The sequence below is a fragment of the Leucoraja erinacea genome, chromosome 28 (assembly GCF_028641065.1).
Source record: "Leucoraja erinacea ecotype New England chromosome 28, Leri_hhj_1, whole genome shotgun sequence".
Classification (NCBI taxonomy): Eukaryota; Metazoa; Chordata; class Chondrichthyes; order Rajiformes; family Rajidae; genus Leucoraja; species Leucoraja erinaceus.
Genome location: NC_073404.1, coordinates 17126801 through 17154252, shown reverse-complemented (window position 1 = coordinate 17154252; position 27452 = coordinate 17126801). Strand labels below are relative to the sequence as shown.

Sequence of the window (27452 nt, the reverse complement as noted above, 5' to 3'; positions counted from 1 at the left end):
GAGGCAGAGATCAGTCATGATTGAATGGCGGAGTAGTAGACTTGATGAGCCGAATGCCCTAATTTTATTCCCATAACTTGTGAACGAACAACAATGTAGTTTTCACCGTGATACTGTGAGCCAGGATGCGACGGAAGGTGTGCATTTATTATTGTCCGACCTGCCACGGGGACTGGCAGTGCCCTGTGATGTCCCTCTGCCCGACCATCACTGGTGGCTGTGGCATGCCTGTGGCTGTGAGTTGCCACCATGCAATTTGTAGTAGAATAATCCTGCGGGGACTGATCCAGATAGGAGCCAGCTCCAGAATAATTTGCTGCTGTGTGTTACCACTACCCACCTCACCCCAGCCCAACCGCTTCAGGGCACAGTGGTGCATTTCTCAATCCTCTCATTGCCTTCTGCTGTGAGCAGCAAGAAGAGAAGGCCTGAGTAGATCTTCACTCAGATACCCAATTATGGCCTCACTGCTTGTCCTCTAAGGTCCCATCTGATCCATATTCACCATGTGCCAATATTTCATAAGATAACCCTCCACACACATTTTCAAAATCAAACAAAAAGCTGTAGATGCTGAAAATGTGGAATAAAAACAGAAACACTCAGCAGTTTTGTGTCTGTGGCTTCCTGTAATGTTATAATGAGGACGAATGTAAACTTGAGGCATAATACCTCGACCTCCATCCAGACACATTCCAACCTTCAGACCTCAATATCAATCTCAACAACTTCACGTAACTTGCTTCCTCAGTTTATATCAGAACCGTCCGGTTCTGCTGTAAATTACCCATCTATAATATTTACTCAGTTCCTTTCTCTCTACTACCACCGGCTGGAATACATTTGAGACGGACTTGTAGGCAGAGCCTTACATTGCCCACAAGTCAGGACTCGAAATTAACGGTTGCCCGGGTGCCATTGACCACTCAAAGCGCCGCCGGGCAACCTAAACACCGAGTCATTTTGCCCGGCTTGGCAACCAGATACCGATTTGTACCGAAGATAGACACAAAAAAAACTGGAGTAACTCCGCGGATCAGGCAGCATCTATGGAGAAAAGGAACGCAACGTTTTGTGTCGGCGGTGACGGCTGTATTGCGTGGGAAAGATACTAGGTGCGGGGTGAGGAAGTGTCGCAGCGAAAGACGGGTCCCGCACAGCGGCTGCAGCGACCGCGACAGCGGCTTCATCTCCTCCTCCTCCCGCCCCCGCCAACCCTGATAAGGGCCGCTGCTTGCAAACCCGCTTACGGGCCTTTAAAAAAAACGCTCCCGCACGCCGAGGCTGCGAGGAGGGAGGGAGGGGGAGGTTTTGGAACAGCTCCATCTAAAGCCGCAAGCAAATGAAGGGAATTGTGGACGAAGCCCCGACAATCACACAAACTGACATTCATTCCAATGACTCCATTTACACTGAGGCAAGGCCAGCAGCATAATCAAGGACCAGTCTACCCTGGCCACTCCCTCGTCTTCTCTCTTCCGCCAGCCAAGAGGTATATATGTGTGAAGTCTCACACCTCCAGATTCAGGGACAGTTTCTTCCCAGCTATGATCTGGCAACTGAACCATTGTACAAACAACCAGAGAGCAGTCCTGAGCTGCTGTGTACCTCATTGGAGACCATTGAATTATCTTTGATCGGACATTACTGGACTTTAACTTGCCCTAAACGTTATTTCCGTTGTCCTGTATGTGTACTCCGTGGATGGAGCGTTTGTAATCATGTGTTGACTTTCCGCTGACTGGTTAGCACGCAACAACAGCTATTCACTCTACCTCGGTACAGCCAGTACAATGCCAATCTACCACTCACTGTCTTTCCCTTTGTGAATGACGGTGGAGTCTGTACTCACGTACTGCATAAATACGTGGTACTCCACCTGCAACTGCTGGGACAGGAAGGCTCTGCAGAGGGTAGTGAGGGGAGCAGAGAGGATCATTGGCGTCTCCCTACCCTCGGTACAAGAACTGTTCCAGAGCTGCTGTCTGAAAAAAGTTCAGAGAATTGCTAAGGACAAACTGCACCCCCTCCACATACACCTGGATCTCCTGCTATCAGGCAAGAGATATCGAAGCATCAAAGCCCGGACTACAAGACTGCTAAACAGCTTCCTACCATAGGCTGTGAGGCTGCTAAACAGTCACTCTGTACTCACAGTCACTTGATTCTGTGGCTGGCACGGACACTTTAATAACTGGCACCAGCTGCCCCGGACATTTTTTATGATTGGTTTATTGTATTTTAACATTGTGTTTTTACCTGCTTTTAACTATTTATACTGTTCCATCAGGGACTGGATTGTTTTTAGTGTTATTATGTGTGAAATGTTTTAAATTTCATGTGCGATGCTCCGCTATTCACTGGGAAACGTCTTTTCATTTTGCACTGTACAACTGTTGCTTGCAAGATGACAATAAAGGTTGATTGATTGATTGATTGATTGACAGGTGCGGGTTGCGCAGATTCACTTGTAGAAGGTTGCCGAGGAAAGGCAGAGCCCGGGCCCGGGAGGGTAGTTGCTACACTTCTTCCACCTCTTCATCAAGTCAAAGGCCAGGGCAAAGACGGTGCAGAACACGACCAGCGCCGGGAACCCGCCAAACACCCTGAGCACGACCCCGGGGAGAGCCGAGAACTCCATGTTCACCGGAGATAACGAGCGGCAAACTCACTGTGAGCGGAGGGAGGTGAGTGGACTTCACTGGGAGACGCCCCCACTGACCCCTTCTTTCTGACGCAGACATTGCACATTGACGTCCAGCTGTTGTGTGCGGTGGGTGTTAGAGCAGATATGAGATCAAACACAAACAGGTTGTGTACCTGAGATCAAACACAACCTGCTCCTTCCCTTCACAGCCCGTGGTCTCTGGTCTCTGGTCCCTGGGGCGCGCCTGACCCGGGTCCGGTAACCCCACGCCTTGAACCCAACACTTTACAAGTACCTTTGTCCTCCCAGCAGCCTCACTGCACCCACCTATATCCGAGTTCGTTACATGAACACGTGTTCCTCAACCCGATGCCGATTACATTTATATCATCCAAACCAGGGCGTATTCTCGTTGAAAATTTCCATTCAAAGACATTTGGACGCTTGTACGTACACAATCTGTTTAATTACCGCCGCAGCACTAACAACTTACCGAGCAGTTCTCTTGGGTCAGATCATCATGGTCACTGCTGGTGTTGGTTCAGTGGCCGGTGGGGGCCGCAATGTTTATTTCAGATTAAAATGTGGACTTTGCGCATCCTCCAGGCAGTGTTGCCAAAGCGGGCAACACATTCTTTACCTCTGTTTGAAATGAGATTAATTCTGGCTGGAAGTGCCAACTGACCACGTCATCAAATGCACGATGGTTGTACATTCTTTATTTTATATTTTTATTTAAATTTGGGGGACAAAATTACACGATTACAACCACCCATTGTACCATTAAGCTAACACACACCTGTATAACATGACGTGCAAATTAACATGGCATTTAGAATGATTGGTCAAACTTAATAATTTAGATTCTGGACACAGCAATAGGTTTGGTATCAGGGTGTGTTTGTGGTCAGGATGGCAGGGGAGGTGGAAGAAGGTTCTCAATTTAGGTGGGGGAGTGGGTCACACCAAGAGTGCACAGGAACCTAAAGTGGGTTCTGTACACACTGATCCTAATGGCGATATCCATGTTGGTGGTGCAACACCAATCTGAGATGTCCCCATAATTCCTCCCTTTAAACACGTCACATAGAAACAGCCTCCCTGCCCCTGGAGTAAATGAGTATGATAATATGGAACTATTCTGCACTGTGACGCTGCACAATTCAGTTTCTTGCCAGGTCGTATGCTTATATGCCAAAGGAGTAAAAGTAGGCCATTTGGCCCATCGAGTCCATTCTGTCATTCAATCATGGCTGAGCTATCTTTCTCCCTCAACCGCATTCTCCAACTTTCTCCCCATAACCCTTGACACCCATACTTATCAAATATCTGTTAATTACCACCTTAAAAATACCCAATAACCAGGCTTCAACAGCCATTGTGGCAATGAATTGCACAGATTCACCAACCTCTGACTAAAAAAAAACCTCATCTCCTTTCTAAAGGTACGTCCATCAATAGTGTCACCTCCCTCAAACAGGTGACCATATACCCGAATCAGAAGCCATGGATGAACAGCGAGGTCAGGCTACTGCTGAAAGCACGGGACACCGCTTTCAGGTCAGGCGATGCTCGAGCCTACAGTTCATCCAGGGCTAACCTGAAGAGGGGCATCAGGAAGGCCAAGCACTGCCATAAGCTCAGGATTGAGGAGCACTTCAACAACAACTCCGACCCCCGACGCATGTGGCAAGGCATCCAGGCCATCACGGACTACAGACCCTCCAACATCACCCCCACATCCAGCGACGCCTCCTTCCTTGAGGAGCTTAATCACTTCTATGGCCGCTTCGACAGGGACAATCTAGAGACAGCCATCAAGGCTGTGCTACCTGCCGATCACCAACCCCTCACACTCACCCCCTACGACGTATACGTGGCACTGAGTAGGACTAATGCACGTAAGGCTGCTGGCCCTGACGGCATCCCCGGGCGCGTGCTCAGTGCCTGTGCTGCGCAGCTGACAGACGTCTGGACTGACATCTTCAACCTGTCACTTGCCCAAGCAGTTGTCCCCACTTGCCTTAAAGCCACCTCCATCGTGCCAGTGCCAAAACACTCCACTGCGGCAAGCCTCAACGACTTCCGCCCAGTTGCACTTACCCCCATCATCACCAAGTGCTTCGAGAGGCTGGTCCTGGCACACCTCAAAAGTTGCCTACCCCCCACACTGGATCCCTATCAGTTTGCCTACCGCAAGAACAGGAGTACGGAGGATGCCATCTCAACGGCACTTCACTCCGCCCTCTCCCACCTTGACAACAGAGACACTTATGTAAGAATGCTGTTCATCGATTACAGCTCAGCATTCAACACCATTATTGCATCAAAACTGATCACCAAACTGGGTAACCTGGGCATCGACCCCTCCCTCTGCAACTGGATACTGGACTTTCTAACCAACAGACCCCAGTCTGTGAGGTTAGACAAGCACACCTCTTCAACCCTCACCCTGAACACCGGCGTTCCTCAGGGCTGTGTCATGCTTTGCTAGCAGTCGCAAATCTTTTAGCTCCGCTGAAAAAATCGCGATTTTTCGCGTTAAAATCGGGTTTGGAGGTCGGGACCGATCTTAAAGACTTACCGGAGTTTCATGTCGCGGTGCTGATGACGTCATCAGTAAGCGCCGTGGATTTAACGGAGGGAAACCGATTTTAAATGAAAAAGACATCTACAGGTCAGAGCCCTCAGAGGAAAGTGTCAAAACAACTGCTGAAGTCTCAAGAACACCAAGAAACTGCAACACTAACCTCTGGAGTGGATTCTGGAATGGCTACACGATCTAAGACTGAGTTGATCACAAAGGAGAAAACTGAAATGGAGGAATTAAAGAACTCGGTAAGAGATTTGAAAGAAGATGTGAAAGCTGGAAATTCAAACTTGATGGAAAACATACAATCCATTAATGCTGGTAATGAAAAAATACTCGCGGGCATTGGTGCTCTGCAAAAAAAAGTTGATGATGTGCAAGAAGAGCTCACGGGGAAAATTACTAAGGTGGCAGAAGAGTCCACAAAGATGTTTGAGGCTGTGCATGAAACTATTTCCGCAAATGCAAATGCAGTGAAAGATTTGGAAGCTGTTGTGGAAGAGATGGCTGGAGAAATGGAGGCAATGAAGTTAGAATTAGACAGCCTCAAGAGCCAATTTACAAAAGTATCTGATAAATGTGTTGATCTAGAAGCTCGCTCAAGACGTCAAAATATACGAATACGTGGAGTGAAAGAGGGAGCTGAGGGGGAAAACACCCGTGAGTTCACTGCCAATTTAATTAAACATGTACTCAATTTACCTGAAGCACCAGTAATTGAAGAAGCACATCGAGTACCTAGATTCAAGCCAAGATTCACTGGAGAACAAGCCTACCCACGACAGATTATAGTCAAACTTCGGGATATCCCAACTGTGGAAGCGCTGCTGAAAAAAATTAAATACGGAGAGAAGATGATATATGGAAATGATTCTATTAAACTTCTACGGGACTACCCCTATGAGATTGTGCTAAAGAGAAGAAAGTTCTCACAGACCAGAGAAGTTCTCTACGGTGTCAAGGGCGTCATATCTGGTGTGTTTTATCCGGCGAGGATGCGTATCACTTTTAAGGGAATCTCAAAAACATTCACCAATCCGCTAGAATCTCTTAAATACGCAAAAGAAATCGTTGTTAAGGCAGCAGCAGCAGAAGAAGATTGATCACCAGACGTCAGGACCTAATTAATGTGCTTATTCCCCTAACAAGAATATTAGTAGAAAATGTAAAAAGTGAATACCATCAAGATTTAAAAATGGCTATTTGTAGCAGATTTTCCATGAGGCTTGTCTAGACATTATAATCTTCTCTCGAATTTAATTCAAGGACATCCGATGTTTAAACCAGGAAAACAGATATAAGCACATCTGCCGAAGCTGAGAGAGAGTGAAAAACATCACATGGCCTTCTTACAGATTTTCATAGATTGTGTAAATAGAGAATTATTACTAACTAATTACTAACAATACTAATACATAATACATAAACTGTTATTAATAAATATGTGTTATAACGTAGATAACATTGTAATCTCACAGGTTTCGCAGCTCGAGTGGGGAGGGGAAGAGACTCAGGCACCTGGCTTAATTCCAGGAGCCTGACTCTGGTTAACCCTTTCAACGAACAGCTCACTTTTAACAATACTAAAACCAATTACAAATAGTTAAGAGATAAAGAGAGGAATATGTGTAACTGAATAATTGATTAGATTTGATAAGTCGGAATGAAACATGTGTGTATATATATATATATATATATATATATATATATATATATATATATATATATATATGTATGTATATATATATATATATATATATATATATATATATACTGTAATGGGGTGAAATAGAACTGATTTGGAAACGGTACCTACCCCCTAGGTTATGAGCAATAAATTCAGCGGGGCTAACCTCATAACAGCTACGCCGGAAGCAATATTGATGTCATATCCCACAGACGAGTGGGCCACTCACTACGGTGTAGGAAACCCAGACACCGTACATCTATTTTATATACCTTTTTTTTTTACTACCACAATATGTCACATTTGTGTGTTTTTTTTTCAAGGACAATCGCAGAGGGGTACTACCAAGAAAGTCTATAATATAAATGCTTACAAAATAACCAGAGTCCTGAGGTATGGATGCACCATAATAAGTAAGGTCATTAAAAATTGGTAAAAATGTATGACGACAATCAAAGGAAAATGGGAGGAGTCACACTATGTAGTTGGAATATAAGGGGTATTAATGAACCTATTAAAAGGGGTAAGATACTAGCTCAGTTGAAAGCATACAACACGGACATTTCGTTCCTACAGGAAACTCATCTTAAACATCAAGATCAGACGAGATTGAGGGCTAACTGGATAGGCCAAACATTTCACTCTTCATTCACTTCTAAATCTAGAGGCACTGCAATTATTATCCGTAAAGGAATCCCATTTAAATCAAAGAATACTATTTCAGATAAGGAAGGGAGATATCTTATAGTAGCAGGAGAGATCAATAATATGCCAATTACGCTGGTAAATATATATGCGCCCAATTTTGATAACCCTCAATTTTTTACTAAAATTCTGAATAAAATTGCCGAATTTAATTATCAAAATGTTATAATCGGAGGGGACTTCAACTGTGTTTTAGACCCTTATTTAGATAAATCGATGCAAAAACAAAAAGGTAATATGAAATCTAAAACCAGTGAACTCTTACATACATATATGGAAAACACAAATATATCAGATGTATGGAGGATTGCAAATCCGACGGGAAGGGACTACTCATTCTATTCAACGGTGCATAAAACATATTCACGGATAGATTATTTTCTTGTGGATACAAAATTAATTACACACACTATGAATCCTAAATACCACATTAATGCGATTTCAGATCACTCTCCTTTAACCTTTGTTTTAAAATTAGAAGGAATGTCCATGAATAAATCGTTCTGGAGGTTTAATTCGCAACTTTTAAAAGACCCACAAGGGAGTATATATCTAAAAAAACAGATGGACTTATTCTTTGAGATAAATGATACACCAGATATATCCCCCACGCTATTATGGGAATCCTTTAAAGCATTTATTAGAGGAGTCATTATTTCATTTCAAGCTTACCAAAATAAAAAGAATAAGAAAGAACAAAGACATTTAGAAGAACAAATAAAACAATTAGATATAGATAATGCTAAAGATCCAACTATGGATAAACATAATAAAATCCTATTATTGAAATTCAAGCTGAATAAATTATTGTCAGAGAAAGTTATAACATTATTCCAAGTTACAAAACAAGAACACTTTGAATTCGGGGACAAACCCCACAAACTCTTAGCACGCCAGTTGAAAAAACGGGAAAAAGAGAATGCAATACTAAAGATTAAATCAGATAGTGGGGAATTATTAACACTACCCAAGGATATCAATAAAAGATTTGCTCAATTCTACGAAAATTTATATACATCTAAAACGTCAATAGATAATAATAAAATCTCAGAATTTCTGGAAGATTGTAACCTTCCAAAATTAGAATTGAGGGAACAAGAGGAACTGGGAGCAATAATTACTTCTAAGGAGATAGAAGACACAATAAAAACACTAAAGAATGGTAAAACACCAGGACCAGATGGATTCAGTAGTGAATTCTATAAAGCCTTTTATGATATAGTTACCCCACGATTACAGAAAATGTATACACACGCTTTTAAAGAGCAAAGCTTACCCGAAACATTAGCAGAATCAACGATCACATTAATACTTAAAAAAGATAAAAACATAGAAGAACCAGGTTCATATAGAGCTATTGCTTTGTTAAATACGGATCAAAAAATAATAGCGAAAACACTAGCCAGTAGATTAAGCAGGTACGTTAGTAGATTAATAAATGGAGATCAAACAGGATTTATACCTAAGAGACATTCATTTAATAATTTGAGACGTTTGCTTAACATAATGCACTCACATAAACCTCACGACCAAGAGTTATCTATTATCTCACTGGATGCAGAAAAAGCGTTTGATCAAGTAGAATGGGATTATATGATTAAAGTATTGCAAAAATTCCAATTGGGAGAAAACTTTATCGCATGGATAAAACTATTATATAACAAACCTACGGCTAGAATATTAACTAATAATATCTTATCCTCGAAATTTGAACTATCAAGGGGCAATAGACAAGGATGCTCATTATCACCGCTGCTATTTGCTTTGATAATTGAACCCCTTGCTGAAAAAATAAGAACTCATCCGGATATTTATGGTTATAATACAAAATACTCAAAAAATAAAATATCCCTATATGCCGATGATGTACTACTGTACATCACAAAACCACAAATTAGTATACCAAACATATTAAACTTAATAGAGGACTTTGGATCCTTTTCAGGATATAGAATAAATTGGAACAAAAGTGAAATTATGTCGATAAAACCAAAAGACTCAACACAGCTTCGGAAATTTCCCTTTAAAATAGCCACAGAAAATTCAAATATTTGGGAATTGAAATTACTAGAAATTACCAGGATATGTTTAAAGCCAATTATAATCCTTTACTCAAGAAATTGAATAATCTGATTAAATTCTGGAAAACACTTCCGATGTCCTTAATAGGCAGAATAAATGCTATTAAAATGGTTTTCTTACCACAAATTCTATACCTATTTCAATCAATACCTATATACCTCACAAAAAAGTTTTTCAAAAAATTGGACTCAGACATTACAAATTTTATATGGGATTATAAATCCCATAGAATACAAATAGCACACCTTAATAAACGAAAAGAGCTGGGGGGTCTAGCGCTCCCTAATTTTATGTATTATAACTGGGCAGTAAATATTCAAAATATGATTCACCTGCTGGACAATTCTGCACAGCAGGCGGACTGGATGGTAATGGAAAAAGGGGACTGCTCCCCGAGTAATATAGGAGCGATCATCCTCTCACCAACAAATTTGAATAATAAAAATTATAATAAAAATCCAATTATACATAACACAATAAGAACATGGAAACAAATAAAACAGACTCTAAAATTAAGAAACCTATCTCTTTTAATACCAATAGTCAATAATCCATCGTTTAAACCATCAATCATAGACAAATCATTTATACAATGGGAAAGAATGGGAATTAAAACGCTCGAAGATCTGTATGAATTAGGGAATTTACTGTCATTTCAACAACTACAACTGAAATATAATTTGAAAAATAACCAATATTTTAAATATCTTCAAATCTGTGATTATTTGAAAAAATACACAAAAGACTATCATAATATGGCTTCCGACTTATTGGATGAAGCAATGAAGACCAAGGCGGAATCAGCTAATTTAATATCGTACTTATATAACATCATTTTAAACATAGAAATACCCACAACAGATGGAATTAGAAAAGATTGGGAACAAGAATTAGCTATAAAAATCTCAAAAGGGACCTGGGATAATCATTTACTACAGGTGCATAAATGTTCGATCAACGTACGGCATACGCTCATCCAATTTAAAACATTACATAGATTATATTATTCAAAAACTAAATTAAATAAAATCTTCCCTAATGTTTCACCAATCTGTGATAAATGCCTATGTCAAGAAGCTACCATAGCGCACTCTTTTGTTTTTTGTACAAAAATCCAAAAATTCTGGTATGAAATATTTGATATTTTTTCAAAATTGATCAAAATAAAACTGGTACCAAAACCAGAATGGATTATCTTCGGAATATCGGAAGATAACCCTGAATTAAACGTGTTTCAGAAGAATTTATTTAATTACGGGCTAATAATGGGAAAAAAAGCTTATACTTAAATTCTGGAAAAATGCGCCGACACCAACAATAAAAATGTGGATATCAAATATGTTTGAAACATTACACCTGGAAGAGATGAGATTCCTCCTAGCAGGTAAAGCAGACCAATTTCAAAAGACGTGGTCTATGTTTCTGGACCTATTACAAGTATGAGGTGCAATAGTAATCTAAAAAAAAACCAAATATATAAATAAGCGGAATCAGGACCTGGTAACGGGAGGTAAAATAACAAAAACAGACTTGGTTGGTAGTCCCCTCTCTGCGGAGTTTAATGTTATAATAGAGCGATTGTTTATACTTTCTCCTTCTTTTCTTTCTAGGGTCTATTTTCTCACTTTACTTTCTTCTCTAACTTCTTTCCTAAGGGGCTTTTTTTTCCCTTAAACTCTCGCACTGCACGATTCTCTTGCACTTTCTTTACTTTCCTAACTTCTACTTTTTTTCTTAAAGCTCTAAAAAAAAAAAAAAAATGAAGCGGTATAAAAAAAGTATCAAGATATATGTGTTGTGTAGAATTGTAATTTACCGTACTTCTAATAAAAATAAAAAAAAAAAAAAAAAAAAAAAAAAAAAAAAAAAAAAAAAAAAAAAAAGGAAGTCCAGAGGCGGCACGCACACCCCCCATCCACATTAACGGGACGGAGGTGGAACGTGTTTCTAGCTTCAGGTTCCTGGGAGTCAACATCTCCGATGACCTCTCTTGGACCCACAATACCTCTACTCTGATCAAGAAGGCTCATCAGCGTCTCTTCTTCCTGAGGAGACTGAAGAAGGTCCATCTGTCTCCTCAGATCCTGGTGAACTTCTACCGCTGCACCATCGAGAGCATCCTTACCAACTGCATCACAGTATGGTATGGCAACTGCTCTGTCTCCGACCGGAAGGCACTGCAGAGGGTGGTGAAAATTGCCCAACGCATCACCGGTTCCACGCTCCCCTCCATTGAGTCTGTCCAAAGCAAGCGCTGTCTGCGGAGGGCGCTCAGCATCGCCAAGGACTGCTCTCACCCCCACCATGGACTGTTTACCCTCCTACCATCCGGGAGGCGCTACACGTCTCTCCGTTGCCGAACCAGCAGGTCGAGGAACAGCTTCTTTCTGGCGGCTGTCACTCTACTAAACAACGTACCTCGGTGACTGCCAATCACCCCCCCCTGCCGGACACTTATTATTTATTTTTTATTCAAATCGTTTGCTATGTCGCTCTTCAAGGGAGATGCTAAATGCATTTCGTTGTCTCTGTACTGTACACTGACAATGACAATTAAAATTGAATCTGAATCTGAATCTGAATCTGTCCTTTTGTTTTGAGGCTATGCCCTCTGGTTTAGACTCTCCCACTAATGGAAACATCCAGGCCTTTCACTATTTGGTAAGTATCATTGAGGTCCCCCATCATCCTTCTAAATGTCAGCGAGTACAAGCCCAGTGCCGCCAAACACTCAACACAGATAAGGCGCTGGTCAGACCGCATTTGGAGTATTGTGAGCAGTTTTGGGCCCATATCTGAGAAAGGATGTGTTGGTGTTGGAGAGGTTCCTGAGGAAGTCTACATGAATGATCCCGGGGATGACTGGGTTAGCATATGATGAGTGTATGACGGCACTGGGCCTGTACTTGCTGGAGTTTAGAAGGTTGATGGGAACATCAATGATACTTACCGAATAGTGAAAGGCCTGGATATTTTGGAATAAACCAGCAACCAAAGTTCTTTGTTTCTATGTATAGAGAATCCTCTGTGGAGAGTCTCCTCCCAATTGTCTGCAGATGGTCCAGGGTTTGGATTCATAAAACTAATGGGCCCTGTCCCAGAGCACCAGGAGGACCGTTCCTCTGAAAGCTACGTTTTCGAATAATATACATCCATAAGATTTTACAAACTTTAAAAAAAAAAGGAAACAATTACTGATTTGATCACAGGCAAGTTTGAGAAGAGTGGATCTCCTAGTTTTCCCTCTCCTTCTGTTACGGTTCACTTCCTAAACAAACAACTCACAATGGGTTAGGTAAACCAACTCAAGCTTTACTGATCATCAGTCGGCGAGATGGGCAGGGATACAGAGTCAAGTATGCAACAGACACTTGATTCTCCTGAGCCACCACTCTAATGAATGAAGACATACGGCATATTTTATAGTGTTTTGGAAACGTGGTCACATGCTTATACAGAGTTGCAATAATGACATTCAACACAATACTCAAATCAATCAGGCTGAACCCATTCAAAGCATACTTGTTACAATACAATACACTTGTCATACTGTGGTTATATTGATCACAAACGGTTGGTCACAAAACATCTTCATAACAGGAAACAGGTCCAACATCTGCAGTACCTTCTTAAACAATGTAAGTCGGAGTCGGAGGCTGCTGAGTCGGAGGCTGCTGCTGCGGGTTTGCGGACAGCGGCGCCGGGAGCCCGCGGATCCCTGGAGAGAGACCGCTTTTCGGGGCTCCTGCAACGGCGAATTCTCCCGCCCGAGTTGCGGGGTTGAAGAGCTCCTGGAGCGGGGCCTCACTACACCGCCCCGTGCGGCTGGAACGGCCGCGGGACTTTGCGAGCGCACACCGGGGGCTCCAACACCAAGACCCGGTGTGCGACCTCGCACCACCCGGCGTGGCTTCAATGGCCGCGGGACAATCGCCATCGCCAGCCGGGGGCTTTGACTTTGACTCTGACATCGGGGGGGGGAGAGTGCAGTGGAGAGATAAGTTTTTTTTTGGCCTTCCATCACAGCTATGTGATGGATGTTTATGTAAAATGTAATTATGTTGTGTCTGGGTCTATTTGTGTGTAATGTATGGCTGCAGAAACGGCATTTCGTTTGGACCTCTAGGGGTCCAAATGACAATTAAATTGACTCTGACTCTCTGACTAAGGATGTTTATCAGTTACCCACGGAAGTTTCTGTTTACCCAATTTCCAAGTCCACAGAAAACAACATCCTCTCCCACTGTAGTTAATCGTCTTTTCCTTGGGCATAACAGGAAGCACTATTATAAAAGCTTGGTATGCAGGCCTCTAGCTTCCTGATCCCCATAGTTCCTCTAATATGGTACAGAATTATAAAACTTCAGTTTATTCAGAACCCAAAAAAGTCAAGCTAAACATTTACTTAATAAGATATTTTACACTACAATTATTACATAACCAGGATATTCTCATTTCATCTCATCTGGTTTTAACACACAGCTGATAGCAGGGTGGACAGAGGGTAATTTGGTATCTAGCTTCCCTGTAGTTGGGTCGCGGCTTGTTTTCCGGGAGAGAGAAGGTGAAGTGTTGGAGCAAGGACGTGAAGAAGATGAAGAGCTCCGTCTTTGCCAGCTGCTCCCCCAAACACACACGGTGACCTGTGAGGTGAGGGCAAGAGTGGTTAGTGAACCGAGAGAGGGACTGGCAGGGCCACACTGAGTGGACAGAAATGAGTTCCCCCACGGTCTAGAGTCCCAATGTCATCCTGTCTTAACCTACTCTGCCTAATCTCTCAGTACACTCCCAGCCTTTATCAATGTTAAGCAAATACTCATTCTGCTTATTTTAAGTCAACATAAATTGTGCTCTTTCATCACTGGGCTGACCATTAAGTATTTTACCATTTGACTTGCATTTAGATGTTAATAAACTGAACTTTATACATCCAGCAGTAAGTTCCCCAACTCCCTTCATGCAATGCAGAAGATGGAGTTAGATATCCATAATCACAGCTACCTCTTTTAATACATTCAGGAATCGATAAATCCCACATTACCTGCAGAGAATGGGATGAAAGCTTCTGGCTTCATGAACATCCTGTCCGAATTCAGGAAGTGTCCCGGATTAAACTGATGTGGAGTCAACCAAATGTCTTCATCATACAAGACTGAGGTAATGTTTGGAAAGATCATTGTTCCCTAAAAGTCATTTAAGGAGACAAATTAGTCAGCAACAGGACCTGCAGACAATGGGGAGTTGTCCATCTGTGCCACTACTGCACAGAGCGAGTCAAACATTCAAGATTAGCTCTAGATTGTACCTTAGGAATGGTGTAACCCATGACCTCAGTGTCTCTGTATGTTTGATGAGGCAGTGAAATTGGAACAATATTTCCTAAGCGTTGGGTTTCGTGGATAACTGCATTAGTGAATGGCATTTCCTCACGGTCTTCCAGCTTTGGCTTCCTCCCGTTCCCAATGACCCTGTCAATCTCCTCATGGACCTGGGCTGCAGGAACAAAGCAAGAACTCATTTTTAGTTTTGGGTCACTAAAGGTGCTGGTGTCTTCGTTGTATCTGTCACTCCCTCAAAATGTCCCAAAAAGTGTTCCTGTTAAAAGAAATTCTGGTAATATAGTGACTAATCTTAACATAAGAACTGCATCAACCAATTCAAGATCGCACAAATGTCATTGGAATGCAGATTTAAATAATGGGTTTTCATGGACTTCGGCTTTCAAGACCTGGTGTTGATAATGGAATCATTATAATCAGTGTTTTAGGCTGAAAATTAACTACTATACTAGAGGTCCGCACAGTCACGCAATGGTAGAGCTGCTGCCTTACAAAGCCAGTGAACCAGGTTTGATCCTGAAAAGTGGGTGCTGTCTGTCCTTGTACCTTTGTACCTTCGCACCGTGACTGTGTGGGTTTTCTACAGGTGCTCCGGTTTCCTTCCACATTTCAAAGATGTGCACATTTGATTGGCTTCTGTAAAATTGCCTCAAGTGTGTAGGATGCGAAAGCGGGCTGACATGGAACTTGTGTGGACGGGCGATCGATGGCCAGTGGTGACTCAGTGGACTGAAGGGCCTGTTATCTTTAAACTCTAAACTACTTGCAGATACCTTTTCTAAAACCCTTCTTCTCCCTCTTTTAAAACATTCTCACTCCTCCTCCTCCATATCTTGCATCAACACAAGAGTATCCCTGATAATGTGGCAGAGACATTGTTACACTTACACTGTATATCAGGATGGAGCACCATGAAGAGCAAGGCCCAGTTTAGGGTGGTGGAGGTGGTCTCTGTACCTGCAGCAAAAAGGCTCAATAATGTCCCGATCAGCGTGGGCTCCTGGAAACTTGTGTTGGGAGTGTGTTTCATCTAGGATGCAAAGAAGAGAACCAGTTAAGATGTAGAATCAAAGATAGATCATAGGAACGGTGCTGAAGTCAGCCATCCTGTGTTAAAAGTGCCTTGAAACGGTATAGCACACGGGTGAGGTGACAAGTGAAGATGAACATCCAATTCTGGGGAGAACACCCAGAGAATCCTGGGAAAAAATCCTGAAGAGTATCAGCCACAAGATTACACTGCTGAGATCTTGAGGAAAATTGAGAGAAGACTTGAAGAAGGTCCTCGGAACCTGGACTAGTGAAGACTGGGTACAGACAGAGAAGATAACCAGGCAAGAGCAGAGAGAAATTGATGTAATATGGAGCTAATGCAGGGAAATTGGACCAGTAGAGATACAATGGTCAACGTGGTTAGTTTCTGTGAAAGTCCAGGATGATCTCCGAAAGTGAACCTGCACATAGACAAAGTAATTCAGAAGGTAAAGACATAGCAAGAGGATTTTTAGTAGAACTGTCGTGATATTTTGCTACATTATGTTAGGCCCATGTTAGACTGCGTCTGGCCTCACATTCAAGGGCAGGACAGGCAAACAACAGCAAGTGTAGGGCACTGAAATTACCTTCCCTTCCCCAACGGGGCAACAACATGGGAAAGGATGGGAAACACGACCACATAAAGCACTGTGCCTGGAATACCCCAGTAATCATCACCTACCTTCTCCATTTGTATAAAGAAAGCATCAATGAAGTCCCTAGGATCATCTGGATCCCATGAATCTTTGTGCCTTGTGATTATTTCTTGTATAAACTGAGAGGCTTTCTTTTGGTTTTCATATATTTTCTGTTGTGGGCCCGGGAGGTGTCGAACAAAAGGCAAGGCATTTATCAGCTGAAACAAAGACAGGATTTGAAATTAAATACATTCTTCTCAATCCTCTGAGTTTTCTTAAAATATTGAACGAAAAGTTAGTTGTCACTGTCATACAGTGAGGGAGGATGTGACGGTAGGTGTGGGTTTATTATTGTTAGGCCTGCTAGGGTGCCAGGCAGTGGCATGTGATGTCCTCTCTGCCTGGCCATCACTGGAGGCTGTGGAATGTCCTGGTGAGTCACTGCCTTGGACTGTCTTGTCCAAGTGGTAATAATGGGTCAAATCGGTTTGCACACTCTGGTGGGAATGTTGAATGTGGGAAGTTCGGAACAGTGTTCAGTATCAAGAGGACCAAAGGGCTGTTTAATAAAAACTATTCAGGACACCCGGGAGAATCGAGTGGCCGGTACATTGGACAAGCAGTGATGTCTCAATGTGGGAAGCCTCACTCAGATTCTCTATGTCCATGTGTGGACGGGTTGTCAGGCAGCAGGGCCGGTCCAAGCAGGATCCATGACAGAGCCTACGTTGGTAGCTGCCAACGCCAGTGACCAAGACCCTCGCTCCGGCAGAGGTGCTACTGACTGAAGGTTAGTGAGTCACCAGGTATTGAGATAATTGATGCACCTTTGGAATCAAACACAACTTGAGATCCTGCATCAGCACTGGGTCAAAGAGCCCTCCTTCACTCTCTATAACCCAGATGTCCAATTTCCCCACTCCTATTACAAGGGTAAAAGTTTAATTGATTTGTTGAAGTTCAGCAGAATAGATCCCAATATCATAATATCATCACCTGTCACAGGGTTGTCATAATATATAATGCATTTCTGACCATCTTAACTATTTGGACTCCAGAAGATCACTTGGTTTGTATTCTCCTGGAGCCATTGATCATGGAATGAGGGTTGAAGTTGCTAGAACTATCACAAAGGACCGGCGGCATCATCTCCTTCTGCCATCTCCTTTCACTTGGAGCAGACTCCGTGTCCAGGGCATTGTCTACTGCAACACATGTGTGCTGGACATTGCACTCTTCTCTTTGGAAGGACACCAGTTTGGAAGATGACCTGGCAGTTTGTAGTGGAGTAATCCTTTGAGAGCTGAACCAGATAGGAGTCAGCTCCAGAATAATTTGCTACTGCGTGTTGCCACCAACAACCTCACTCCAGCTCAGCCTCTTCAGGGCACAGTTGTGCATTTATCCACCCCTTTCATTGCCTTATACAGTGAGCAGCAAGAGGAGAAGGACTGAGTGGATCTTCACTCAGATACCCAATTAAGGCATGCGTCACATGCCAATATTTGTGGAGTAAATCCCATTAGACACGATATTGGCGAGGTTATGCACTGGTGTGCCATGAATGGATGAGGAGGGATTCCGCAAGGGACATCGCAAACATTTCTCTCCAGAAATGCTGGCAATCTGTTTTTGAGGTATTTTCTAATATATGATCCATTATCACTACTTGATAATATTAGGGAAGAAAACATGCATCAGAATTGGGAAGTAAGTAAATGAGAGGTAGACTCAAGGAACTGTAGATGCTGGTTTACCAAAAAGACACTGTGCTGGTTCAGGTAGCATCTCTGGAGAACACGCAGAGGTGATTTTTCAGGTTGGAAACCAAAGGGAATTGATGACTTTGTGGCCAAGTTTGCAGATGAAACAAAGGTGGGTAGGGGGGCAAGTCATGTTGAGGTAGCAGGGAATCTCCAGAAAGACTTGGACATGTTGGGATAGTTGACAAAGAAATGCCAAATGGAATGACTGGTCATGCACTTTGATAGAAGGAATAAAGGCATAGAATAATTTGTAAATGGGAAGTGGATTCATAATTTAGAGATGCAAAGGAACTTGGCAGTGCCAGTGCAGGATTCCCAAAAGGTTAGTTTACAAGTTGAGTTTGTGGTAAGGAAGGCAAATGTGATGTTAGCATTCATTTCAAGAGGTCTGGAATATAAACGCATGGATGTAATGCTAAATCTTGATAAGACGCTGGTCAGACCTAATTTGGAATATTGTCTGCTGTTTTGGGCGCCATATCCGAGGGTCCAAGGGAGGTTTATGAAAATGATCCCGGGGATGATTGGATGATTGTATGAGTAGTGTTTGATGGCTCTGGAGCTGTACTCAGCCTTATGGCTGCTATAGAATAGTTGACCTAATCAGTGATGGATTCATTCGTTGCTGATGAATCCATGTCAAAGATTCAAAGGTTAGTTTATTGTCACATGTACCAATTAAGGTTCAGTGAACCTCAAATTACAATATGTTAATGAGAGTCTGGAGAGAAAGAACACAAAGAAGGGAATCTTCAGGAGATGCTCAGTAGATTAGGCAGCGGTCGTGATGTCGGAGAAAGAGAACTCAAGTAAAGGTTATGTTCCCACTCCAACATGTGTGCCTGTGGCCTCCTGTAATGTTATAATGGGGCCCAATGTAAACTTGAGGTGTAATGCCTCGACTGCCATTCAGACACATTCCAACCTTCTGGACTGAATATCAATCTCAACAACTTCACATAACTTGCTTCCTCTGTTTATATCAGAACCGTCCAGTTCTGCTGCAAGTTACCCATTTGTAATATTCACTCAATTCTCTTCTCTCTACTACCACCGGCAGGAGTACATTTGACATGAATTTATGGGCAGCGCCCAACATTGCCCACGAGTGGTACATCATCAAATGAATAATCGACCTTACCTGGGCCCAAAATCCACCTTGCAATGCAAAGCCTTCATCAAGTATGCCCAAAAATTCATGGAACGTTTTGTCATGATACTCAAAACGATCTCCAAAGATAATCGAACAGATAATATTTGAAGTTGCATAAGTTAAATGGATGTGAGGATCAATAGAGCCACCTGAATGAATGAGGGGAGAAAAAGGATGGTTAGATATTTTTCCCCTCGAGTATTGATCATACAAACAATAGAAATTGTGGAGAAACAGACGGTAGGGAAGTATGAAATTGCCCGCAGCAGTGCTACAATGAAAATAAGGCAGTGGCTTCCTCAGGATTGACTCACCTTGTTCACCTTCAAATGCTTGGTTTAAAAATCCAGCTTCTTCCACAATTCGCAATTCAAGAGACTTCTTTCCGAGCCCAAAATTTTTCAGCGTCAAAAGTGCAAATCTTCTCTGCGCTTTCCACCAGTCACCATACTTTGCGAGCGGAATACCTGGATAGAAGTAGCAGGAATATTGTTTAATTCATAGACACAAAATGCTGGAGCAACTCAGTGGGTCAGGCAGCATCTCTTGAGAACATGAGAATGTTGTTTCATTCATATTTGTTTTCAGCCAGCCCTTAAACTAGATCCAATGGAAATTGGAGGAATAACCAATGGCCCTCCTTGTGGTGGGGGTTAGTCACACTGTTCCTGCAATGCTGCTTTCTCATAGTATACAATTGTGTTACAATTCTGCGCCATGAGACAAGATTAAGCAATCTATAGGATTTTCAGTGACATAAAGACCTGGGAACATGTGGACAAGAAGGTCGCACTGATCAACCTGCTGGGTTCCAAAGGCTGTGCATTGGCAGTTCCATTTCTTCATTTCATTGAATTGCTGTAACTAATGACAGGAGTAGAAGCCTTCACCCGCAATTCAAGAGACCTCAAAAGGGGATTTGTTCATGTGTATGTCATAGGAGCAGAATTAGGCCATTTGGCCCATCAAGTCCACTCTGTCATTCAATCATGGCCACATTCTGGACGGGACACACACACACGCACGCAGGCTTATGCAGTTTGCATGGAATTTGGTTAAGAACTGTCAAGTTCTCACGTAAAAAACTGGCCAAATAGATTACAAACCAAATAGACAAATTGAATCAAAATTGGTTTTGTATTTGGACACAGAAGTGTGTAAATGTAGTAGTTTATGTGATTGGAAGCTGTGGTGTACCACAGGGACTGTACGGAGACTCTGCTGCTTGTTATATAGATTAATGATCTAGATATAATGATCCTAAAATTAATATATTTGATTAAAAAATGGTGTTGATAGTGATGAGGACAGTCTTGCACTAGTTATTATTGCACTCTTATCTTTTGTTTATTTGTTATGTGTGTAAATATATATATATATATATGTGTGTGTGTGTGTGTGTGTGTGTGTGTGTGTGTGTGTGTGTGTGTGTGTGTGTGTGTGTGTGTGTGTGTGTGTGTGTGTGTGTGTGTGTGTGTGTGTGTGTGTGTGTGTGTGTGTGTGTGTGTGTGTGTGTGTGTGTGTATACACACAGTGAATATATATATTTTAGTAGGTTTAAAGGTGGAAAAATCTTTTGGATCTGAGATATATTCAAGGCTGCTCTAAACTGCTGGGCCCGTGACAGAAATGTTTAAATCTTTAAGGCCAATCATGAGGTGCCATGTGACTTGATGAGAGCAAATGTGATGCATTAATTGAAGCAAGGCAGCAGGGATAAGCCAAGGAACAGAAATAACCCTCCACCACCACCCTCTGCTTCCATATACCAAGCCAATTTTCATCCAATTTGCCCATTTGGTTTGGTTCCCAATGGCTCTAATCTCTTTGGCCAGTTTCCCACGTGGGGACTTGAAAAGATCTGACCAAAGTCTATGCACGAAACAAAAGCTACACTGCCTTTCTATCCATTTATTACCTCTAAAAAGAATCAATCAAGTGTGTCACACCACATCTTTACCTAAAAAAGGCACGTCATTACAGCCATGCCAACAGTTGAATCTGACAATTCCTGCTCGCTCGGAGACCTGGTGCCCACTTCACACTCACCTTCACCAATCTGCTTAAAGATCTTTTCGTATATTGGGAGGTCTGGTCGATCCGCAAAATCTTCTGATTTCTTCACCAGCGCCTCTTTCAGGGCCTTGTAGCCGCTCAACACCACCACGTTTGTCCACCCAAAATCTAAGCTCATCACATCGCCGTACGTCTTCCGCAGCTTAAAGTGGAGGAGATGGGAGAAAGCATGAGGTGGTCATTGAAACTTTACTCATGGAGGCCAAATGCAACATTGAACAAAGACATAACAGTCGCTAATTTCTCACCTGACGCTGCACTGGTTTATTCCACAGACTTTACTCCTATTGTCTCCTATCTGACACCCTTTTGTTTATTTTTCATGTCTCACTTTGTTATTGACTCCACTCATCTGCCAACATCCCCCGTCCACCTGTCACTTTACCCTGCCCAACTCTCTTTCCCAGCTATCTGCCGACTACTACCATCAGTCTGAAGAAGGGTCCCAACCTGAAAAGTCACCTGCCGATGTCTTCTACAGATGCTGCATAGAAAGCATTTTATTAGGGTGCACTAATTCATGGTTTTGGAACAGCTCCATCCAAGACCGCAAGCAATTGCAGAGAATTGTGGACGCAGTCCCCACCATCACACAAACCGGTCCTCCCTCCATTGACTCCATTTACACCTAGGCAACACCAGCAGCATAATCAAGGACCAGTCACACCCTGGCCACTCCCTCTTCTCCCGTCTCTCATCCGGCAAGAGGTATTGTAGGAGCCATTTATGTTTATGTTAGCTACTATTGGCATATTATATTATTTTGTCTCGATGTTTCTAGCAGTATTATTTTGAACACTTGGGGTCGGGCACTTGATACATAGAAGGACGTTACATATATTATATTGGACAGGGAGCGACCAGATCAGACCAGGCACAGAAGATGGAGAGAACATAGTTCTCACCAGAGCAAGAGAACAGAAAGCTACAACTTGGATGAGAATAAGGAGGACCTGGTATGTTCATCTCTTTGTTTGTACAACTACTTCAATAAAGAATCAATTAAATAACACCAGGAAGATATGGTCTTTTAATCTGGTTGAGATCACTCCTACCTACCTACCTGTGTAGTATTAATGGCAGCAGAAAGTTGGACTTTGGCAGAAATTGCCATTTAAGTGAGAACTCGTCTCCATGAGTGAAACTGGAGCATGTGAAGGCCTGGGAACTTTGATACAGCCTGTTATAACCTACATGAATGCAGCTGACCTTGGTGATTTCATTCCATTAACTGCTTCAACTTCTGGGTCCCAGTTTCCCAAACAGCAGAATGTCATGGCATCTTTGGGATTGGTTGGTATATCGGAGCCCAAACTTTGAAAACAAAAATGTTACATGTATAAATAGTTCTTACATTCAGGAACCTGGTTAATTAAGTGGTGGGATTATTTCCAAAGATATACACAAAATACTGGTGTGACTTAGTGGGACAGGAATGGGTGGCGTTTTGGGTCAAGACCCTTCAGACTCAGTCTTCAGATCTGAAGAATGGTCTTGACCCAAAACGTCACCCATCCCTTCTCTCCAGAGATGCCACGGAGGTCTGGATCAATCGCTGACAAGTCACGGGCCCCCGGCGTCGTCATGTCCGTTATTGGAATTTTCGGCAGAGCTGCCATTCGGTGAGTTGACTTGTAGGCGACATAGCCTTTCAGTGAGTTGGCGTTTTAGCAGAGCAGCCTTTCGGTGAGTTTGCTTTTAGGTGTCCTGCCCTTTTGGTTAGCTTGCTTTTAGGTGTCCCACCCTTTTAGTTAGTTAGCGTTTCGTCTTCGTACACTTTTGGTTATTTGGCGTTTTGGCTTAGTTTCCGTTTTGTTATTTCACTCCTTTGTCTTCCACTCCTTTGCTTCGGTTTCTCTTCCTTCGATGCCCCGTCTGCACACGCAGATATCAAAGCAATGTTTCATCAGGTCAAGATACCAGAAAAGCATATTGACTATTTGCGATTCCTGTGGTGGCCTGAGGATGGTGTGCAGCAAGTTCTTGTTGATTACTGCATGGAGCAGTGTCATCACCAAGTTGTGCAAACTTTGAATTAAGGAAGATTACTGAAGACAGTGAAGCTCACTTTCCAGCAGAGGTGACAAACACAGTAAAGAACAACTTCTATGTAGATGATTGTTTAAAATCCTTGCCTTCGGAACAGGAAGCAGTTCGAATGGCAAAATACCTGACTTCCCTCTGCCAAATGGGAGGATTCATGCTGTCAAAGTGGATCAGCAACAATCACAACTGTATTGGCATCCATTCCACACAAAAACGGAGCCAAGGAGACCAGGGAGTTGGACTTGGACAAAGACAATCTGCCTATGGAAAGAGCACTGGGATTGCACTGGTGCGTTGAAACAGATATGTTCAAGTTCAGAATTGCAACACAGGATTGACCATGCACAAGACACGACATTTTGTCCGTGGTTGGCTCTATAAACGACCCTTTAGGATTTCTAGCACCATTTACTCTGCCAGCAAAGCTGATTATGCAGTAGAACGATTGACAGGATGGATAGCAGATCTCAACAAGATGTCAGAATTTAAAGTGGGCCGGTGCATGAAGCCCGCTAAAGTTGGTAAAATCAGATATACACACAATACAATTTATTTGTCACGAACCTCATAGAGGCTCAAATGAAATGTTGTTTCTGCAGTCATACACACATGAAAAAAAAGACCCAAGACACAACACAATTTACACAGATATCCATCACAGCGCATCTCCTCCTCGCTGTGATGGAAGGCAAAACAACTTATCTCCCCCCTGCACTCCCCATTCCTCTCCCGATGTCAGAGTCAAAATGTCAGACAGTGGCATCAACCTCCAAGAATATACAGAATCCGTCATCGCATACATCAATAAATGTATTGAGGATGTAACGGTGGTAAAAACCATCAGGAGGCGTGCCAATCAGAAACCTTGGCTAACTGGGGAAGTGTGTTCCCTACTGAGAATCCGGAATGCGGCATTCAAATCTGGGGACAACGAAGCATACAAACTGGCAAGGGGTAACCTATCCCGGGGGATCATGGAAGCGAAGAGGCTGTACGGACAAAAACTCAATAGCCACTTCGCAAATGACAAAGACACACGTCGCTTGTGGCAGGGAGTTCAGACCATCACTGACTACAAGCCCCCCCCCCGCTGCGGATATGCCAAAACAACCCCTCCCTACCAGATGAACTGAACGAGTTCTACGCACGGTTTGAGGTTAAAAACAGCACCCAGACACGTGCACTACTGCCATCTCCCAGTGACCAGTCGCTCAGGCTGTCCGCAGCCAGAGTTAAAAAGGCCTTTGCCAGCGTCAATCCACGCAAAGCTGCAGGGCCGGACAACATTCCTGGATGCGTTCTAAGAGACTGTGCCGAGCAACTGAAAGATGTCTTCACAGACATTTTTAACATCTCACTCAGCCAGGCAGTAGTGCCGAACTGTCTTAAGAGTGCCTCCATCGTCCCTGTCCCGAAGAAACCAAACCCAGCCTGCCATAATGACTTTCGACCAGTGGCCCTAACACCCATTGTAATGAAGTGTTTTGAGCGACTAGTTATGCAGCACATCAAAAATAGTCTACCTGCCGACCTAGACCCACTGCAGTTCGCCTACAGAGCCAACCGATCCACAGAGGACGCAGTCTCAACAACACTGAACCTCGCATTGTCACATCTCGATCGGAAAAATACCTATGCCAGGATCCTCTTCATAGACTTCAGCTCTGCTTTCAATACAATCATTCCGCAGCAGCTGGTGGAGAAGTTGGAGCTGTTGGGGGTTGATGCTGGCACATGTAGCTGGGTCCTGAACTTTCTGTCGCAACGGCAGCAGACAGTCAGGGTGGGCAGTAGGACATCAAAAACCATAGCCGTGAGCACTGGCTCACCCCAAGGCTGTGTCCTAAGCCCCCTTCTGTTTAGTCTGCTGACACACGACTGTACTGCCAGACTCAATAACAACTTCATCAACAAGTTCGCTGATGACACAACAGTAGTGGGTCTCATCAGTGACAATGATGAATCGGCGTACAGGATGGAGGTGGAGCTGCTCACAGGTTGGTGCAAATCCCACAACCTCATTCTTAACGTGGGAAAAACTAAGGAGATGGTGGTTGACTTCAGGAGGGCGGGGAAACAACACCATACACCTCTGCACATCGACGGAGCTGATGTGGAAAGGGTCAGCAGCATAAAGTTCTTAGGACTACATCTGTCTGATGACCTGACGTCCACGGCCAACACCACAGCTCTGGTCAAGAGAGCCCAGCAGCGACTTCACCCTCTCCGAAGACTATGTAAAGCAGGCCTCCCCACCACACACCTACGGACTTTTTATAGGGGGACTGTCGAGAGCACACTGACATACGGCATCACTTCCTGGTTCGGGAGCTGCAAGGCGTACGAACGGCACCAACTGGACAGGATAGTGAAGACCGCAAGCAGGATTATTGGTGCTCCACTCCCCTTCCTGCTGGACATATACAAGAAGAGATGTATCAACAGAGCAATCTCCATCATCAAAGACCCTTACCACCCATCGCATGACATTTTCTCCATCCTCCCATCTGGGAAGAGGTACAGGAGCATTAGCTGCAAAACCAGCAGGATGCTCCTCAGCTTCTTCCCACAGGCTATAAGACTGTTAAATGGACTTTGCCCCCTGCCAAGTATCGCGCACAAACCCCCACACTGCAGCAGAGCCACTGTTGTGCCGCTGCTGGTCGGAACGGCTGTTGAATGTTTAGTAGAGTGTTAAATTTGTTCATGACATGTATTTTTAATTTTAATTCCTATCTATTTTTTAATGCAAACTGAATGGACACTGGTTGAGCAACGTTTTTTTGTTTCCTCTGGGTATGCGAATACTCAGGAAATGACAATAAAGATTTACAATAACAAAAGCCCCTGGCGGGCTCTAGCAAAGTCCCGCAGCCGTTGAAGCCACGCCGCCGGGCGATGATGTAAGGCCCCGCTCCAGGCACTCATCGACCCCACGACTCGGGCAGGAGAAGTCGCCGTTGCAGAAGCCTCGAAAAGCGGTCTCCCACCAGGGACCCGCGGGCTCCCGATATTACTGTCCGCCAGACCCGCGGTAAACCTCCGAATCTCCGGGGGCCGGGGGCAGCACAGCTGCAAGTGAAAGTGGCTACGGTACTGTTTCATATCTGAGACGGGAAGATGATAACAAAGATATGTCTGCTCCAAGAAGCCATAGAAGAAGATCGAAGAATCACTAAAAAATATTAAATGCCAACACGCAGTACAGACCTTTGTTTTTGATAATATGTAAAGCTTTTATAGCTCCTTTTCATGTTTATCGGTAATTATTTCGTTATATACGTATTTACGTTTAAGGTAGCTACTGTTGACATATTATATTATTTTGTCTAGATATTTCTATCAGTATTATTTGAACACTTAGGGGCGGGCATTTGATGCATAGAAGGGCGTTCCCTATATCATATTGGACAGGGAGTGACCAGATCAAACCAGGCACAAAAGGATAGCATGCAACAAAAGTTTTTCACTGTACCTCGGTACAATTGACAATAAACTAAACTTAAACTCCTCCAGAGATACTGCCTGATCTGCTGAGTTACCTAAAGTTAGAGAATTTCACGAGGCTGCAGATTGGGTGCGGCCTCACTTTAGCAAATGGTGTCAAGGCCACTGGACAGAAGCAGAGAGAGACCAAGGGTTAAAGGTGGTCCCGGGTGCGCGGCCGCTTCCTTCCCACGTTCTCTCT

The 27452-nt window shown here is 43.3% G+C and overlaps 1 protein-coding gene across 1 annotated transcript in view; it reads right to left on the bottom strand.

The window, feature by feature from the left end:
• The window catches only part of LOC129710461 (cytochrome P450 2D6-like), a 33533-nt gene that overhangs the window by 5817 nt on the left and 264 nt on the right, over nucleotides 1-27452 (bottom strand). The window contains exons 2-9 of the mRNA XM_055657417.1: nucleotides 21692-21860; nucleotides 19957-20109; nucleotides 19631-19791; nucleotides 16768-16941; nucleotides 15939-16080; nucleotides 15017-15204; nucleotides 14753-14894; nucleotides 14176-14354 (exon numbers count right to left, since the gene is read on the bottom strand). Coding sequence (XP_055513392.1) covers nucleotides 14176-14354; nucleotides 14753-14894; nucleotides 15017-15204; nucleotides 15939-16080; nucleotides 16768-16941; nucleotides 19631-19791; nucleotides 19957-20109; nucleotides 21692-21860 — 1308 coding nt within the window. The remainder of the gene's footprint in view (nucleotides 1-14175; nucleotides 14355-14752; nucleotides 14895-15016; nucleotides 15205-15938; nucleotides 16081-16767; nucleotides 16942-19630; nucleotides 19792-19956; nucleotides 20110-21691; nucleotides 21861-27452) is intronic.